Source organism: Lichenostomus cassidix, chromosome 2 (assembly GCF_008360975.1).
Source record: "Lichenostomus cassidix isolate B80296 chromosome 2, HeHo_3.0, whole genome shotgun sequence".
Taxonomy (NCBI): Eukaryota; Metazoa; Chordata; class Aves; order Passeriformes; family Meliphagidae; genus Lichenostomus; species Lichenostomus cassidix.
Window position 1 is genome coordinate 134,405,740 of NC_139482.1, and position 19,052 is coordinate 134,424,791.

Sequence of the window (19,052 nt, forward strand, 5' to 3'; positions counted from 1 at the left end):
GCACAACAGCACTTCAGGATCCTCAAGGTAACGAATGATTTAAATAATAATATATCCTTGACTCTCATAGAAGCAAAATAAGAGAGAGACTACTTGATTCATCGTTCCTAGGAGCACCATGATTACAAAGAGATGAGTAACATGGAAAAAGGGATGAACCTTTCCCCCCTGTTGTTATTTCCAGATGCAAACAAGAACTGCCTTGAAACAGACACATATTTGGAATGTGAGTTCTAGTCACTGCATATTGTATTACCTCCAAAGAGGTAACTATTTTACTTGACTTTGTTTCCTCTGTTGCAGGAGATGACAAAGCATGTTTCCAGACATGTAACTCACAGCAAGAATTTGACAAAGAACAGCTGAAATTCTCATATATATTGAAGCTGCCTGCAGTAGACCAGAGGTGACAAAAGGATGTTGACTATGGTTCCTTTACTCCTTCATTCCTCCATTTCCCAAATATCGTATGTTCTTAACTCTGTGTCCCCAAAGATTAAATCTCAGGTTACTAAGTAATATTCAAATACATCTAAAAGCACTTAATTCATGATGCAAAGTAATAAGCTACCTAAAATCTTTTCTATAGGACTTCTGCAGGAATTCTACCACCTTGTTAGACGTTATTGGCCAACAAATAAAATTTAGATGCAAAACAGTCATGCAACAGTAATACATTCACTGAGCCTTTTCAAAAAGCATTTCAAGACATTTTTAAAGGACAGAATGAAAAGAGGTTTAAAAATTCAGTCTGTTTTAACTTACCCAGGTAAAAGTAAAGAAAAGCTTTTCAATACTGGATATACAATATAATCCTGCTGTAAGGAGAAGGAAAATCAGGCTCCCTGAAGAGCTTCTGCATTTGGAGGGTTTCTGCAAGCCACTGCTTGTCCCCCTCCTAAATTCTCACTTGTTATTTAAGCAGTTCACTGATACAAATCTGGACAATTTGCAGGGAGTCAAAACAATCACAACTAAAGAAACACTTACTCTTCTCTTAATAATTCGTACAGAGTTCTGAAATAATATTGAAAGGGAGATGCAAACTAAAAGGCTGCTTATATTTGTGTCTCTCAGTACTTTGGTACTACAGATGACAGCAGCTTTCCTGCCAGTACACAATATATTAGGCATTCTTTGCTTTGGAGTTGTAAACCAATTATGAAAAAAGCCCAACCCTGGGTGGAGCTGTCACAACTGACTCTTTGGTTTAAATGTATTGACAATGCCAATTTAAAATAAGAAACAAAAATCTTCAGATAAAATAACTCAATTTAACCATAACAGTTTGTTAAAAGAAAGCATCCTCATTGGTCTGAGTACTCTTACATTGCAAACACACCATGTTTGGACTTGTGCATCACAGACAGAATGGTTAAGTAACAATGCAGCATTTACAGTGGCATCAAAGGCAGAAGCAGAACCTCTGAGTTTCCCATCCCAGGTTACAATGCTGGTGCTTTTTCTCTCAGCCATGTTCTCATTGCAAATGAGTCATTTGAGATGAAGTATAGTCAAATGAAAATGGCACAACTGAGAGTATGACAAGACCTTAACTAATAGCACTCAATGTATAATTGCCAGCTATACTCTTACTTTGCTTTTGGAAAAAACTACTAAATCATATTTTAGAAACGTGAACAGATTTTACTACAAGTATAAATAAGTCCCAAACCAATAATCTAAAAAGTGCATATACAGTGAAATTGCTCCATTTAATTACCTGTATAAGAAACATAATACCCCATTCATTTCACTCACATTTCACTCAAAACTACTGAATGTCAAAATATCAACTCCGTTTTTTGGTCAAGAGTATTTGAACTGGAGATTTTTTTTCTTTATAATACATTCTACTTTGCATGTCATATGCTTGTAACTCTTTATCTGACTCTTTTTTTCATGGGTAAACAGTGGCATTTTAAAACAGAAGTGAATTCAAATAAAGTCATTTGGAAAAAGCAGTGCATAAATCTATTCACCAATGCAATAGCAGCCTCTGACAATTGCTTTGACAAAGATGTTAATGCAGAAGACATTTTCCATAGCTCTGAAAAAGCTTACTTCATTGATAACAAAGTCAAAAAACTCTCACTTTCCTACAGACAAATTCTAATGAAGAAATTTGATTCACCTTGTAAAACATCCCCTTTCTGATTTTCAGCAAATTGTAGTGAACTTGTCAGATCATCTACCTATCCAGTTCCTAACAAGTTGTTAACACTTGTTAGCAGAGCACACTGAATAATTAGTTTCCAGAGTTCACCTTTATTAAAAACAAGGTTTTTGTTGTGAGAACAAATAATCTCTCACTCGTAGCTTGAAAGCCTAAGATAGGATCATTGGCTTCCAGGGTTGCTACAAGCTGCTTAGCAACCTGTCCCACTTGTCTTCCTTCCTTCCTGTTGTAGAGAACTGTGGCCAGAGGAGTCGGCTGGCGATAGATGAAAACTCGTCGCAAGCACTCGCAGAGAGCAGCGTAGGAGTGATCTGGAGCACAAGCCATGAACTTCTTGTCTTGCTTTGATGCTTGGACATAACCTATATAGCCCAAAACCAAGTAGAAGGGATAAGTAATATATGGATTTCAACAGCACTTCAACTGCCTAATACAAACTGAAGATTAACTTAAAAAATAATATGCAAATTAGTAACCAAAAACCTCCCAAAACAAAAGAAAAATACAAACAAAAAAACCCTCCCAAAACCAGCAAAAAACTAAACCAAAAAAAAAAACTAAAAAAGTCCCCCCCCAACATCCCCCCCCAAGAAAACCCCAAACCATTTTATTACATAAGCCACTACTTTCTGAAGGGATGTATTAACCAGTTTAATACCAATATACAATTCCTGTGTTCCTCAAGAGGTGTTTTGGATACATATGTATGAACAACAAGATACTCTTCCCACATCTGGCTCTGCTCTGCCCCACAAGGTCTTTCATTTTCTCAGCAGGATCATAAGGCAAAGACATGGTCCATATGGGCAATCTTGGCCCAATATTAGCAGTCTAAGGAGGATAAATCTCTCCCCTCATCTCCCAATGTGTAACTACATTTAAAAATTAAAATTTCTGAGCCTACCTAATCTTGAACAGACACTTAAAACTTGTCTTATGTTTAGAACTGACTGAAAAAAATGAGTTCGTTTTTAACACACTGTAATTTCTGTTAATATTCACTCAGGAGGAAAAAGCCCCTCCCTTTTCCACTTTCATTACAGGAGTCTGGTAGCAAACAAACTCATTTCAGACTGATTTCCTTTCACACTTCTGTAAAGAGAATTGAGCTACAATCTTTGCAAAATTATCTACCATCTTTCTGAAAGGTTATTTGCTTCACTGCCATTGAACAGTGCATGCCAATGGTTACCACATGGGACAACAAGACAGGAGAAATCTAAAGGTCATATTAAACCACCTTACCATAAGATTAGACACATCTAATATAATCAATTAACTGCAGCCATTGTCCTGACAATGTCTGTGTGAATGTTAAGGTGGTGATTATGCTTTTCAGTCTCCAACCCAAGGCCAGTTATCCAAGGAACTCCCTTTTTACTGTGCAGTACTGTACTTGCATCCTATACACGGTCTGAAAAGGCTTGTTTTCCTCCCAGGGCATAAACACATTATTTCCATGTTCTCTTATTTCTAAAATTAAGCTACCATACTGTTATCAACAGAAATACAATAACTTTCAATTCAGATTTAAATAAGTGAGATATCAACATAAGCCATACCAGAAGTATTCAGAAACAAAAGTCTCAGAGGTGTGTGACATAGATGTTAATTTCTTACCTAAAGCATTAAAAGTTGCAATGTGTTCCCACATATTCTCTGGCTGGTCAGAGTGAGGCTGCCAGAGAAGAGCATCAACATCGTGCCTCAGGCAGAAGCATGGCATTTCTCTGGGATTCACAACAACTGAGAAAAGATACTGGTTGCTTCCAAGATTAATCTGAAAACAAAACAAATACAAAATATTGATTCAAAGCATAAATAGCAGGTTCTGTTACACATACTACCAGAGTTAGATGATCAACAGTTTTATGTTTGTTAATTGACAAAATGTTTGAATACATTATGCTGCATCCTAGTGATCAACAGCTCAATGCACCACAGGTGCCTTACACGTTTCAAAGAGATGCAATTAAGTTTGTTGGAGTAATATTTAGAGAAACATTACATCCACTACACAAGCAAATGGGAATGTGTTTTGTGCAGAAATGGTCTTCTAGGATAGAGGATCCTAACCCAGAACTTCTGATGATAGGAAAAGATTCACTTTAAGTAATCCTATCTGGTGTTCTGCAGCGGTAATAGGGAAGAAAATACTGTCCCCCTCAGGTAAAAGCTGGCAAGCACTGAAACAAGGATTAGTTAGAATACTAAAATTATGAAATGTCAACATTTTTTTAATTTACTCACAATCAAGTAATTATTAAATTCCAGATTAGCACACTCTTCAATTAAAATGTCTGTGGGAGCTGTGGGTAAAAAGCTGTACCAGCCACATTTCTGAAGGAAAAGGACCCATAACTCCTAATAAAAACCCCCAAACAACTTGAAAGAAGAACTAAATCAAAGTGAAAATATATTCCCGTACGCTGAAAAATATCCTGAAACACTCATATTCCAACATACTCCAATAAGGACCAAATATGCAAGCTCCCACAGAAGAGGTTGAAATTAATATTTCCTACCCACAGTAAAAGTCTTTTGACCATAATCCTTTAAACACAATAACCTTTGAATTACTTTTATGGCACCCATTTTAAGAACTCTTTACAAGCACCCTGGAGTTCAAACTTGCTCCACAATGTCTTGATGCCTGCTGGAATGCAGCCTTTCTTGATCCCATGATCTCATGTTCCTCCTGATCTGTGAAATGTCTCTGAGGCACTAACTTTTTGCTCTTCAGTGTGAGAAGCAGTAGTTAGGACTGAGTTATTCAGAACTTTATCCAGTCTGGTCTTGAAAATCTCAAGGACAGAGGTTGCACAACTCACTAGACAACCCAAACCATTGTACAGCCATGATGTAAAAGTGCTTGCTTTCATCTAGTTTTAAACTCTTGCTTTTACTTATGCCTGCTATGTCTTGTGCATCACTGAACAGCTAAAATCCATTTGAAATTAGTTTCTGTAAAATGTCCTCCTACCAAAACCAGATTTTATCTTTTGACAAATATCTGTCTGTCACACTGTATCCACAAAACAGACTACTTTCTTGGGGGAGCTATGTATCTGTAATGCCAAAGAAAAACAGATAGGAGATAAATTAAAAAAAAAAAAAAAATCAAGAAAAAACCCCCCACCAAGATCTCTAAGATACAGATTTAGACTTCTTCTCAAGCCATGATACTTCCTGTACAAAACAAGTTTTCCTACATGTACTTTGTGTGACACAAGGTAGTGATGAGTTGGAACACCAATGTTTATTACAAGCTCAGTAGAAACATCATAAAAAAAAAATCCCAAACAACCCCAAGACAATGAGCTAATCTGCAATGTTTTCATATGGTTTTGCTGTTTTTAACTATAGACGTTGGACCAGATTGAGTCTTAACACTGTTAGTCAGGGTTGCTTACAAGCCAGATCAAGCCTGCTATTGAAGCATTTTGCCCACTATGTTATTTTCAGTGTGATTGACAAAGAAGTATTATAAAGTGATCTGTGCTCCAGCTTCTTAGAAAAAAGGTCAGGTTTCTACCAGTCTGTCTGAAATATTACTGAGGAAAACGCGGTCAGTCATCTAAAAAAATTTATGCCACTGAAAAAAGGCACTTTTAATTATTTTGATATGACTTTGCTTTTTCAAATGGCTCACTTGTGAAAGTATATATATTGTTTTAATCAAAACAAAAGGCTTTATTATATTCAAAAGTCACTGAAACACACATAAGGGTTGACACTTCCTGTTGCTATTGTGATTTGATATTATGGGGGAAATTTAAGTGATTTCAATAGTCTGCAGACTGTTGTACTGATAATAGAAGTCAAATTCCAAATAAAAAAATGTTTTAAAGTATTCCTGTAATAATTTGCAGTACTTACTACATGGGTGACTTTCAAGGTATCGCCATCAAATCTGCACAAGCTTGCACCATCTTCAAGAAAAGCATCACATTCTTCTAATTCTTGAGCATTACAAGGTGGGTTTTCCTTTTCGGGATTTGGATTCTGAAAAAAAGAATGAACTACACTGAAAATTGAAACTTCTGAAAAAATATATACATATGAATCCTTTTTATAACAAAAAAAATCAATAGAACATGAAGAATCATTTGCATATCCATACACACTGAAAGATTAAGCTATTATGTACTTATTAAAAATTAATAGAATGATTTCTGCTGTGGAGAACAGCACGAGTGGTAGGTACAATAAAATCAATTTCAGTTTGAGGAAAGGTACATAGGCCACTAAAACATGGACAATAGATTCCCTTCTTTAAGCAGCAAATGCATATAACCCTGAAAACCTATGAACATTTAGTAAATGTACATCAGTGTAAGCTTGTTCCAGCTTGCCTTCAGAAATGCTATTTAAAAATTGATTAATTCATTTGTAAGCAGCTCTAAATACATGACACATTTTAGTTTTGCTAATAATAATGATTTTAATTTATTAAAATCTATTTAAAATTAATGAAAACTTATGATTAGAAAAATCATCACTTCAAGTTCAGTATGATGTACAAATGAAAAGAAATTTGAAGTTCCAAACAAATCTGTGGTCAGAAGTTATACTACAGTATGTTGCTCACAAAGAGTGAAGGATGAGAGAAATCAATCTGGACTACTAAATAGAATTTATTTTAATAACACTTTTCAGCCTTATTGAAAACGAAGTAATAATCCAAACCAAATATATCAAAAGTCACGGGGAGTGACACTTCACAAGTTTCAGATGAGATGCTATTTTCTAATTAAACCAAGCATCAAGCAAATAGCAGTTAAAAGTTGCATTTTACTTTAAGGTGACTTTCTGTATGACAATAACGCCAGAAAGTTCATGAGTCGTGTTTATGGTTTCCTAAATTTTCCTTTTAAGCATGTCATTTACACTCACAATCTGTAGGTCAAGTACAGTATGCCTAGAAAGACAGTATAAAAGTTTTGCTAACCTATTGATAAACAAGAAACAGACATCTTTCAGAATCACTTAAATTAATTGCTTTAAACAAACTGCCACATCCTAAATGGTGGGAAAAAAGTTTATTTCCAATATTAAATCAGGCTTCTGTTTGGTTCATAGACACCACAATATAAGTTAAATTCAGTCCCCTAGAAAGATGATTTTACTGTTCAAAGTACATTCACAACTTTAGTGCCACTAGTTTGTTAACAGTTTTGAATTAAAAATTAACGTACTTAGGAGACTGAATAGTAAATGAACTGATGAGCTAGGTCAATGCAGTGCAAATGAGGGTATCAAGAAAAGACAACATGCAAAATTACAAGAATTTAAAATGTTTTGATTCTCAACTCTTTACCATTACTTCAGAGGTAAGATGCATCAGGCTTTCAGCTATTTCGGAGCACTGGGAAGAATCCATAATGAATTCTCCTCTTGTGTCACCAATGATTAGCTCTGGCCACTGGGATCCCTCATTTTTCTTAATCAGAGAAATTTCCAAACTAAAATGCAAAGAGAATACAGAGTACATGAAAACACTACATCCATTTCTCAGATTAGTCAAAAAGCTCTAAACATAGATAGGAGCACTTTTTCTCTTCAAACAGAATTAATAATGAAATCATATAGCATTAGTATTCGAATTATAAAATAAACTATTATAACAAAAAATATTCTAAAGAAAAACAGACCAAGGACATGATTTCTAATAGCCTAAGCACAAACCTCAGAGTTTTCAATGTAAGTGTAGTTTCCCCTAAAGCAGTCTCATTAAAATATTTCAAACATGGCAGGAAATCACTTGTAAATCAATATATTCATAGACTGACAGAATTTTACTAGAGGGGTTTATTTAAAACGTAAGTAGTGGTTCCTAGGGCTACTTCAGTGTGCCCTACCTTTATATAACATCTGGGACAAAAATATTTGTATTTTATAGACCTCAGAAATACTACAACAGTTAATTATCTATACTATCGACAATCATATCTCAGAAGATATTAGATTGCTGTGACATGTAAAGAAAACCCCAACAACAACAACAAGAAGAACCCAGTATAATCACTAAATTATTAGGAATAACTAATTAAGTAAAAAAAAAATAAGACATATCCTGACATGCCAACATAGTAATTCCTTTCAAATACTGTGTTAGACAAACACATAGATATAATGATAAACTAAAGTCAGTTTTATTATACTCACTTTTTAGATACACTTAGAGGGTGTCCAGCAATGACAGCTGTAGTGTTCCTGACAGAAAACCCTCTAAGTTACTAATTACTGCACCACAGCAGCAACACCTTGGTGACCTCTGAATCCATTTCTAAAGTACTTACACTGGTATTAGAAATAACATACTTTTACAGAAGACATTTGGAGCAAGTTTTAGACTTTTAATCAATAGATTTATAGTGATGCTGCAGCACAAACATTAAGAACTGAGTGCAACTTATCACACTGAAATACAGAATTACTCTTTCTCATTAAAGTAGAAGCCTGAGATTCATGCAATATCACTCATTTGACTGAGTAATAAAATATCAAGTTATTCAGCTGGTTATTTTTCAGCATGGTACCTAATAACCAACAACAGCACAGTCACATTTTAATATAAATTAATAGTATAATCTATATAAAAATATTAGTCCCTCCAACTTTTTTTGAGAATTATTATCTGTTACAGTTAACCTTTTGGAGACTGCAAAAACGAAGTCTTATCACAACTCAAAGGATAGCCTTTGTTTTAGATTAGCAGCTATCAGCTGTTGAATGGATCACCTGGTGGTGTACATGTTTCTTCTTGAGCTCATTAAAGGGTGTGAATATCTCAGAGATAACCAGACCATCAAGGCTCAGCCCTCACAAAAGAAAAAAGTGACTGTTTAGGGAGCTCTGAATTTTTTTTTTGCACCCTCTTCATTCTTTCATATTTTTATTTAAGAATGAAAAAAAATCCTAAAATTTACTTCTCAAATAAAAGCAGGAGCATTTCTACTTGAGGTCTACAGCACATTAAGTTCACCCAGATTCATTTTCTATAGTGCACATAATGCATAATGGATTAGGAAAATATAATAAGACATTTAGAAGTCAAACCTAAAGAATTTGTGTTGTATTATTGATGCCTAAAGCAGGCTACTTGAAACAAAAGACTAGACAAAATTAGGAGTATAGAAAGCAGACAAATTTATTCAAGGCCTTCAAGGTACATGTGGGCAAGAAAAGCCCCCTCAGGCTACACCCATGGACGCTGGGTCATGAGCCCTTCACTTTTTATAAATTCCGTCCTGTTAGCATATTGGCCCCTAATTCTCCAATCACACCCTTAGGTGATGATGTTAACCACCCCAGGCCTGCTCCTCCCTCAACTCACAGTTGTTTACATATTTTCAGGCCCTAGGGCAATGAACTTGTCCTTGGATTTCTATTGAGAGGGATTTGTTTTGGCTAAAGGTGCTGGGAATGGAGATTTTTAGCATTTTATAAGAAGCACAGAACTACACCAAGTTACAGACACATGAAGAGTAAAAGACTAGAAATTATTAAGGCATCATTATTACTAAAATGCTTGTTTGTGGAAAGATGAAGAGAAATTAACACAAACAACAAGGTACGCTCAGACTAATCAATCCTGAAACCTAGTTAAAAAAATGACTGTTGAACACATAAAGTTCACTCTTCTTACAAATCTGTGTTTAACATTTTGATACCTGGGTGGGTTTTCTCCTGGCAAATAACTGCAAAAGGAAGGGATTACTTTCACAATTAGATAAAGAAACAGTACTGAGACAGCAAAAGCCAGTGAACTATCGTCAGGAGAGGAGACAGATTCTTGCAAGTAGGGACATGGGGTGTAGCATTAAATGAGACCATACCAGAAAGGGCAGAAGTCATATATGGTGTATGTTTTGAAATCAGTTCCTATCAATAGGAAAACATACAATACCTTTTGTCTTCTCTAATTATCCAAGTGCAGCTTTCATGGTCCACAGATGAATAGAGCTTTCCTTCTATCAAAGGAGGCTGGTCTTTCAGTGTAACACGTATATTATCAGGTGAAAAATGTATTTTTATGTCATCTTTAGTGATGTCTTGAGGAAGGTGAATTGTTATTGTCAAATCATCTCCAGTCTGCTGCCAGTAATAGAGAGGGTCTACAGATGGAAACATGCAGGAAAATACTAACTAAATTACAAGGATTACCAGATTCCACTGCATTTAATGCTGAGACATACGGACTTTTGTGAAAGAGATTGTGCTTTTGAAAGAGTGGAAATTAACTTTTACTCTGACCCATTTACACAAAATATCTTCTGGTCATAAAATGGAGAAACACCTGTTTAGCAATCAAGTTCATTTGTGTCTCCAGTTTGGAAAGAAATTTATATTCATGTTTATATATATGCTGAGAGAATTATACAATGAGCATTTTCTCTTAAGTTTAATGTAGCATTATTAAATTGGAAACCAAAATGTACTTAAATACAATGAACCATTAATGATTAATAATTTGGTTGAAGAGACATCAGGTGCAGTATACTGACAAGCTACTGCATGCTAGAAGCATATGCCATTCGGAGACGTCAATGCTTTTTTCTTATATATTGTGCCAGAAGCTACACTGACTCTCAATAGAAATTATTTCATAAGACTAAATAGTCTTAATCTACCTCAGCTAATGGAGATGAAATAAAACTGCCTGCCCAGAGGCAGTGATTGACTTTTTCTACTCTGTCTATGTGCTCTAAGTCAAAGAAGAGAGCAGCCTATCATAACCTGTCAGGTAAGTCTTACCTTTCTTTTCATTTGGTACTTTTGCATCATCATTTTCTTCTAATTTGTCACTTTCACTTTGCACAAATGTGAATGGTTTGTGGGAAACAATCATTAGGCCATCCCCACTTGGCTCTATTGCTGCATAATGAGGTACTGATTTTCCTTGCAAAACTCTCCTTTTAATGATTTCATATGTATGATCACCTATAAAATAAAATAAAATTTTTAAAAAGTTGTAATCTATTTATAGAAGACAAATTATTATCTAAGAAACACATTACACTTAAAAACACTATGCAATCCTACTTGTTAAATCACAGTACCATGGTTTTCCAATGAGTTTTATTGGATTAATCTAAGATTGCCTTTTATTCTTATTATGTCTTTGCTGACCACAGCTAGCCCAGCACAGCCCCTGCACAAACAATTATTTTCTTGTAGAGGTCAGAAAAAAGCTAACCATGTCATGTCATAATCTCGTAAGGCAGCATGGTGGTTTCTCATTTCAAGCTTTTACAGCAAGTGTTGCTAAAAGTTTGGTTAATGAAGGAAAACCAACTTTGAAAGGGTATACCTTTGTTACAGTCCTCTGAAGTACCACAGAAGATGTGAACAGTGCCTCCATTCTGATTTATTTTCATGCTTTCTGTTCTTTGGTTACACAATAGTGGGGAGTTTGATCCCTTTGTCCAGTCTACCAAACATGGCAGAGATCTCACAGTCATTGGTGTCAAGAGACATAACCATGTTTTAAGGTTTTGTTTAATGAAGCATAGATTTTGGTAATTTAAGAAATGGCTTCATGATTAACTACTTACTTTTATTACAATGTGATTTAATAAACTGCACCCACAGGCAGAGTTCCAAGAAAAGTTAAGCAACAGCAATTGACTACAGATCAAAGAGAATGTAAAGTATTGTAATTCCTCAAAACAGCTTTTATCTTTGAGACTGGTTCATACATCAGTCTGATTACTGAGATGTTTCTTTAAATGAAATCAAAACTTATTTCTCTCTTCATATTTACAGATTGCTTAGAATTTTGTTATTTACATCTCTACTGACAGTAATTTCAAAGATTTTCTGTTCCCTAGAAAAGCTGGAGAACTGGCAAGACTTTTTGAAAGATTTTTAAATCTACTGTTATGGATTCCAAGAATATTTATTGTAAGTTATAAAACACAATGTGAAAAAGAATTTGTTTATGAAACTGTACAGTATTAAAAATATAACAAAAGTCTGTATTGGCTCTATCATTAAGTAACAGTCTTCAGATCTAAACTGGCAATGACTTAGTTTGTCTTTTAAGTTATAACCAGTAATGTTCAGAGGTTTCTTTTACTTATTGAGCTGGCCACAAAAGCATAAGACAGTTGGTCTCCTGCGGCTTTCTGGCTCTCTGAGAAATATTTCCATCATCCAAAGTTTCAACAACAGAACACATGACTAAAGCCAATACAGCTGGTGAAAGGGCTGAAAAGAATGTCTTATGAAGAGTAGGTGAGGACTTCAGGTTTGTCTAGTTTGAAGAAAATGAGGCTGAGGGGCAACCTCCTTGTACTCTACAGCCTACAGGGAGGGGAAGTGGAGAGGGAGATGCTGAGCTCTTCTTCTTGGTATCCAGTGACAGGGAATGGTTCAAAGCTGCACCAGATGAGGTTTGGACTGGACACTAGGAAGCATTTACTTCCTGAGAGGGTGGTTAAACACTGGAACAGGCTTCCTAGAGAGATGGTCAAAGCCCCAACTGTCAGTGTTTAGGAGGCATTTGGACAATACTATTAACGACATGCTTTAACTGGTCAGGCAGTTGGACTAGATGTCTATTGTAGGTCACTTCCAACAGAACCACTCCTATTCTATTCTGTTCTATTCTATACAATCCATAGTATATGTGCAGGAGATGGAAGAACATTTGGCTAGCAACATCATCGTATGCAATCAACTGCTTTAGTTCAAATAGTTAAAGATCTTGTTTTTATCAGTATCAAAATTCTGTTTCTTGGAAAATAATGAACAAGACCAAATCACAATTTAATCCACACATCTTTAAATTAGACAGTGAAGCATGGGGTCTTTTATCCTTTACATAAATCATGATATTTAATGTACACATATATGGTCATATTGAATATATAAAGTATCATTTGTCAAACTTTATTAGGATAAAATATTAATTAGTAGGAATTAATATGCTAACTAGTATGTTTTCAAAGTGTTGGTCTAAAATTAATGGAATAACTTCATAGTCTTACTGTAGGAAAACCTAGAATATGCAGTATTTACTTTTTATGCTGCAGGTCTTGTATTTATCTCATTCCAGTCCCACTACATCATTAATTGGAAGATAAAAAAGCAACAACAAAAAAACATAACTAAAGACCCATATCTAGATGTACATTTTAAAAGGTACAACAGACATTAGTTAGAAATAGTTCAGTATAATCTTGATTTTACAAGGCCAAGCTAAACAGAAATTGCATTCATAACATTCAAGTAAAGTTCTATCTTGTTTTCTAATTATCTTAACCACAACTTAAGTATAAAATTTTACTTCCTCCCGTTTTCCAAATGTCTGTCAGAATTTAGGTCTACAACCAACAATTTGACCTCAAAGTGCAAGAAAAAATACCAATGTAAAATCTAAGATGAAGTTTTGTGGAAAAGAAATATCAGAACCTGTGGAAAAGTAAGAATAAAAGCATGATTTTTATTTTTTCCAACATTAATCACTAGTAATATAAATATAAAACACTTACCCTCTTTTCTTTCTGCAATTGTAACCCATTCCAAGGTAACATGAAATCCACTTCCCTTTGTGTCCAATTCATCTTTTTCTACCCTAAGCAGCAGCACAGCTAGTGAATGTGCATCAGATTTTACAAATGAAACACTGTGTGCTATAATAAATGGACTTCCTAGTTCTTCATTATACACAATCTAGAAGACAAAAATGTACTAAAAAGTCAGACAGTTAAACCTAGAAGCCTTGCTCTTTTACAGAAAGCAGGGAAGGGTTTCAGTGAATGGCAAATCAGTAACAGTTTTTCTCCCACAAATGTCTCTGCCAATATGAAGCCATGAATGTCATACATTTCTGGTTCCTCCTTCTGTGGCTATCAAGCTACTGTACCGAAATGTTTTTAAACATTATTGTTCATGTTAAACAATCATTATAAGGGCCCATTAAACAAAGCACAAAGATTCCCAAACCTGTCTGCATTGTGGCTGTTTAGTACTGCAACAAATAGAGGTACAGCAACTGATGAGCACAACAGGATCCATAAACACCACCTATCAACAGGGGAAAGTGTCTCACACTCGAGATGAAAATGTAGGCATTTCCCCAAAGCCCTCATGAGTTCTCTATATACTCCAACATTCTGAAAATCTTTGTAGACCTTGACATGTGCAAACAAGAAGATGAAAAGATCCAGAGCATCACTGCCAGTGTTCAGTCATTAAACTAAGTGCCATTATTTGGCTACTAGCTTTTCAAAGAGATCCCATTTTCCTTCTCTATGAAGTAGGAAACAAAAAGCTATAATGAAATGAAGGAGAATAATACTCATGTTTAGGACAAGCTAGGGTTAGAAGTTCTTGAATTTTTATTTATATACATTGATCGGAAAAGTCTATCCAATATTTGGATGTGACTATGTAGGCAGAATACTTAAATATTATTGTAGCATTGAAAGGCAAATAAGCACCACTGTGAATATAAAATTCCATCAATTATGAACTTAAAATTATAAATTTCATTAATTCATTAAAATTATTTATATTATATGAAAATTATTTCATTAATTTCATACAGAAGGACTCCACATCTTATAGCATGAGACATTTGGTACCCATAGCTGGAAGTTTTAATTCTAAAAACCGTGTATTCCAGCTTTTTTCAAAAAGTACTCATTCAGCAAATAACCCAAGAAGATAAAAACAAATTAATCAAAACAACAGAGAAGAAGAAAAGAAACAGTATTTGCTAGAAGATTAACACTTGAAAATGAAAGAATAAATGAAACAATAAATTACAAAGAATTCAAGCTGCAGTGGTTGAATGAGTATAGACTCAATCCAGCTATTGTTACTGAAACCTGATAAAGTTTGAGGATTTATGGGGTTGTGATGTTAACACCACTCTAAACCACTAGGTGCTCCACATACTCAACAAGTCAATTTAAATGGTGACAGAACCTCAGATATAAATCTCGGTTTTTTGTTACACTGACAACTTCAACATAACCTATTTATGTGTCAGCATTCTCACACAGAACAGAATAAAAACAAGCTCGTATTTATTACCAAGCATCTAAATGACAGGATGATCAATTTCCTTTACTGAATGAACTCTCAAAAAATGTAGAGAAAGGAGCTAATCCATCATGTTGAAATCTTCCACTTCAGAATAGACACCTATGTTTCTGCCAATATTAAAACACCTGTGGTTTCTTAGGAAACTACCCTCTAATAAAAAAAAAAAAAACAGATGCAAAATGCAGGCACTTTTTACCAGATTCATCTTCCACAAACAAAGAAGAACTAACCCCAGAACATGAGACTCACAGTTTGAGGTAGAAATGTAACTTAATTCTATTTTTAGTGTCCCAGCCAGATAACAAATACCATTATTAATGCAGTAAGATCACTTTGCAGGACATACCTCCCACTTTTCAGATGCACTGCTTCCACGCTTGCCTGATTTTATTAAATACAGTCTTCCTGTACCATCAGAAAGGGTAACCCACGTGGAGGATGAGAAATGCATTGAGGCACAAAGGCGATTGTCACACGCAGTCAAGTCTGTAGGTAGCCTGAAAACTTCTCTTGGTTTTTGTAGAGCAGTGTCCTATAAACAGTCATGAACAAAGACTTTATGCAGTATTTATTAGCTTCAGTAAATATTACAGGCAAATTAACAAATCTCAGTGGCAATTTCCAGTTTTGCATGTCATTGGGCATATTTGGAAAAAAGTGGACAACAAGCATAATCCCCACATATGCGGAAAAGGTGGTGGAAATTCATCAAACTGGTTTCTATGTGTGTTTTCTAACTGAGATTTCAGCACTTTTTCTTCTTCAATTTTACAGCAGTAACTATATTTTGCATTAGAAAAGACTTTTATTTTCCTCTAGCATTTCCATATAATAATCCCTTACATCAAACAATTCTAGTCCAAGTAAAAACATGGAGACTTAAAAGGAAATGAAAGCCATAGAATTGTACTCAAACTACTACATAAAACTCGCTTGTAAATTTAAAAGAATTTTAGCTTATTCTGTTGCACAACTGGCAAATATAATTTCTCAGCTTTCCTAGAGGAGTAATTTTATTCAGTAAGTTAAGAGAAGTAACAACTATGATTAGCTGGCAAAAAAAGCTGTGCTAATTTATACCATATTTTCAAATAACTTTTCCACCACATTTTTATTATTATACTATGGAGTTAAATCCAGTTGGCAGCCCGTCACTAACGGTGTTCCTCAGGTATTGGGGTCGGTCCTGTCTAATATCTTTATTGATGACCTGCATGAGGGATTTGAGGGTACCCTCAGTCAGTTTGCAGATGGCACCAAGTCGGGCAGAGTGTTGATCTGCTGGAGGGTAGGAAGGCTCTGCAGAAAGATCTGTACAAGCTGGATCAATGGGCCAAGGCCAAGAGTATGAAGTTCAACAAGGAAAAGTGCTGGGCCCTGTCCTTGGGTCACAACAACACCCTGCAGCACTACAGCCTGGGGGTGGAGTGGCTGGAAAGCTGCTCAGTGGAAAAGGACCAGGAGTGCTGGTCGACAGTAGCTGAAACATGAGCCAGCATGTGCCCAGGTGGCCAAAAATTCCAATGGCATCCTGGCCTGTATCAGGAATAGTGTGGCCAGCAGGATTAAAAGTGATTGTCCCCCTGTACTGGGCATGGGTGAGGCCACATCTCAAATCCTGGGTTCAGGTTTGGGCCCCTCACTACAAGAAACACACTGAGGGGCTGACATGTGTCCAGAGAAGGGCAATGGAGCTAGGGAAGGGTCTGGAACACAAGTCCTGCGAGGAGCCAAATTGCTGAGGAGCTGGGGTTGTTTTGCCCAGAGAAAAGGAGGCTCATGGGGCACCTTATGGTTCTCTACAATGACATGAAAGGAGGTTGTAGCCAGGTGAGGGTTAGTCTCTTCTAACTAATAACAAGTGACAGGATGTGGGAAACAAGTAAAGTCTTACACAATAAGTAAAGGGCCTTTGCTCACTTTTGCTCACTGATGGGTCACAAGAAGCACTTTGGGAAATGTACAGCCAACATGTAGACAAGAACAAGTTATGTAAGCTTCACATGAACAGCACCTGATCAAAATGCTAATTGGTCAAGGGAGCACGTGAACAGCAACACAGGAGGTGATAGGGGACGTGGCATGTGGTCAGTGTGTATTTGTTTAGTTAACAAGAATGCTAACAAGAATATTTTTAGGTTGAATATTTTTAGCACAGTATAAAGCCCTGCATAGAATACTTTTAGCACAGTATAAAAGAGTTGCATAATTTTACAGTATAAAAGGCCTTGCATGACTGCAATAAATGATTCTCTTTGCTGAAATCGCTGGGAGTTCATGTCCTCATTCACTACAACAGGACAAGAAGAAATGGCCTCAAGTTGCTCCAGGAGTGGTTTAGATGATATTAGGAAAAATTTCCTCACCAAAAGGAAACAGCCCTAGAACAGGCTGCGCAGGGTAACTGGCGCATGGATATATTTCAAAGACATGTGGATATGGCACTTAGGGACACAGTTTAGTGATGGACTTAGTGCTGGGTGACTGGTTGGACTCCATGATCCTAAAAGGCTTTTTCAACCTAAACAATTCTGTGATTCTAGTACATGCCAGGATAAGTTTGTTTAGCATCCTGTTGCAGTGCCACACCACAGTCTTTTTTAAGCTGAACTACATATAGCTTTTGAGCAGGAATAAACAGAGACACTAGGGTGAACAAATTGCACAATGATGAAATTATTCAGTGAACAATAAAGACATACAGATTTTTAAAGATTATGCATACCACTACATTTTACAAAAAAATACTAAATCCATTATTTCCTGCTCTAACATTACACAAATCAGATTGATTCTATAACAGTGCAAAATGGATGTTAGACTACCAATTTAATCTATATTTCTAGTATAGAAATATAGATTTGTTCTCCTAAGTCCTGCTTTAGTTCTGTGTTGTGTTCTTAATTTCCTGCTAATTCTAACAGAAAAAAAACCTGCTTTCATGCTGAAAATTGGATTTCCAGCTGTTTTCATTAAGTACAGTGCCATGTCTTCCAGCATATCTTTTAGGGATTATTCTTTATCTTCTGCCTTCACTCTCACATACAGTTCTTTCTTTGCTGAATAAGGCTTTGTGACTTTCTGCTCATTATTTGGCTCATGGAATGTCAGCAATGCTGCTGCCTGCTTAGGACCAAGATTTATCTCCATTTTTTTGTTTTGAAGTAATCTCTGAAGCCCAAGAGGCTTGTTAGGTAACAAAAAAAAAAAAAACCTAACAAAATCTTTATGATTTGAAAAGAACTTGGCATCACAGTTTAAAATCCAGTCAGGACATGCTTTATCAGCAAGACAGCTTGATCAGCTACTTATGAAGTAGATCAGGCTGCAATATTAAGAGCACAAACAAAATATTCTCACAAAAAATGTAAGATGAAAACTGAAGATTCAGCAACATCACAGTTACATCTCTAATCTTTTAAATAACTGAGACAGAACTTAATAGTTTGAAGTTTTTCAATTGAACTAAGAAGCTGTTATATAAAATGGGCTGGCAGCCTGTCACAAGTGGCGTCCCTCAGGGATCCATAGCAGGCCCCACACATTGAACATCTTCTTCAATTACCTGGATGATAGGATTGAAAGCACCCTCACCACATTTGCTGATGACACTAAACTAGGTGATGAGGTAGACATGTACCTACAAGGGAAAGCCATCTGGCACGGAGAGCCAGAGAGCCAGAAAGAGTGGGGCAGCAAGAACGCTGTGATAATAAGCAAAGCCAAGCAAGGTCCTACACCTGGGATGGAATAACCAGAGAGCTCAGAATAGGCCAGGATCTGTGTGGCAGGGAGCAGCCCTGCTGAGGAG

At 35.9% G+C, this 19,052-nt stretch overlaps 1 protein-coding gene across 2 annotated transcripts in view; it reads right to left on the minus strand.

The window, feature by feature from the left end:
- Window positions 1–363: 363 nt before the first annotated feature.
- NUDCD1 (NudC domain containing 1) overlaps window positions 364–19,052 on the minus strand; it is a 34,989-nt gene continuing 16,300 nt past the window's right edge. For both annotated transcript variants that reach the window (XM_085053421.1, XM_085053422.1), the window contains 8 exons: window positions 15,588–15,773; window positions 13,681–13,861; window positions 10,940–11,125; window positions 10,092–10,299; window positions 7,500–7,644; window positions 6,059–6,184; window positions 3,800–3,959; window positions 364–2,541 (listed from right to left, as the gene is read on the minus strand). In XM_085053421.1, coding sequence (XP_084909547.1) covers window positions 2,249–2,541; window positions 3,800–3,959; window positions 6,059–6,184; window positions 7,500–7,644; window positions 10,092–10,299; window positions 10,940–11,125; window positions 13,681–13,861; window positions 15,588–15,773 — 1,485 coding nt within the window. In that variant the 3' untranslated portion in view covers window positions 364–2,248. The remainder of the gene's footprint in view (window positions 2,542–3,799; window positions 3,960–6,058; window positions 6,185–7,499; window positions 7,645–10,091; window positions 10,300–10,939; window positions 11,126–13,680; window positions 13,862–15,587; window positions 15,774–19,052) is intronic.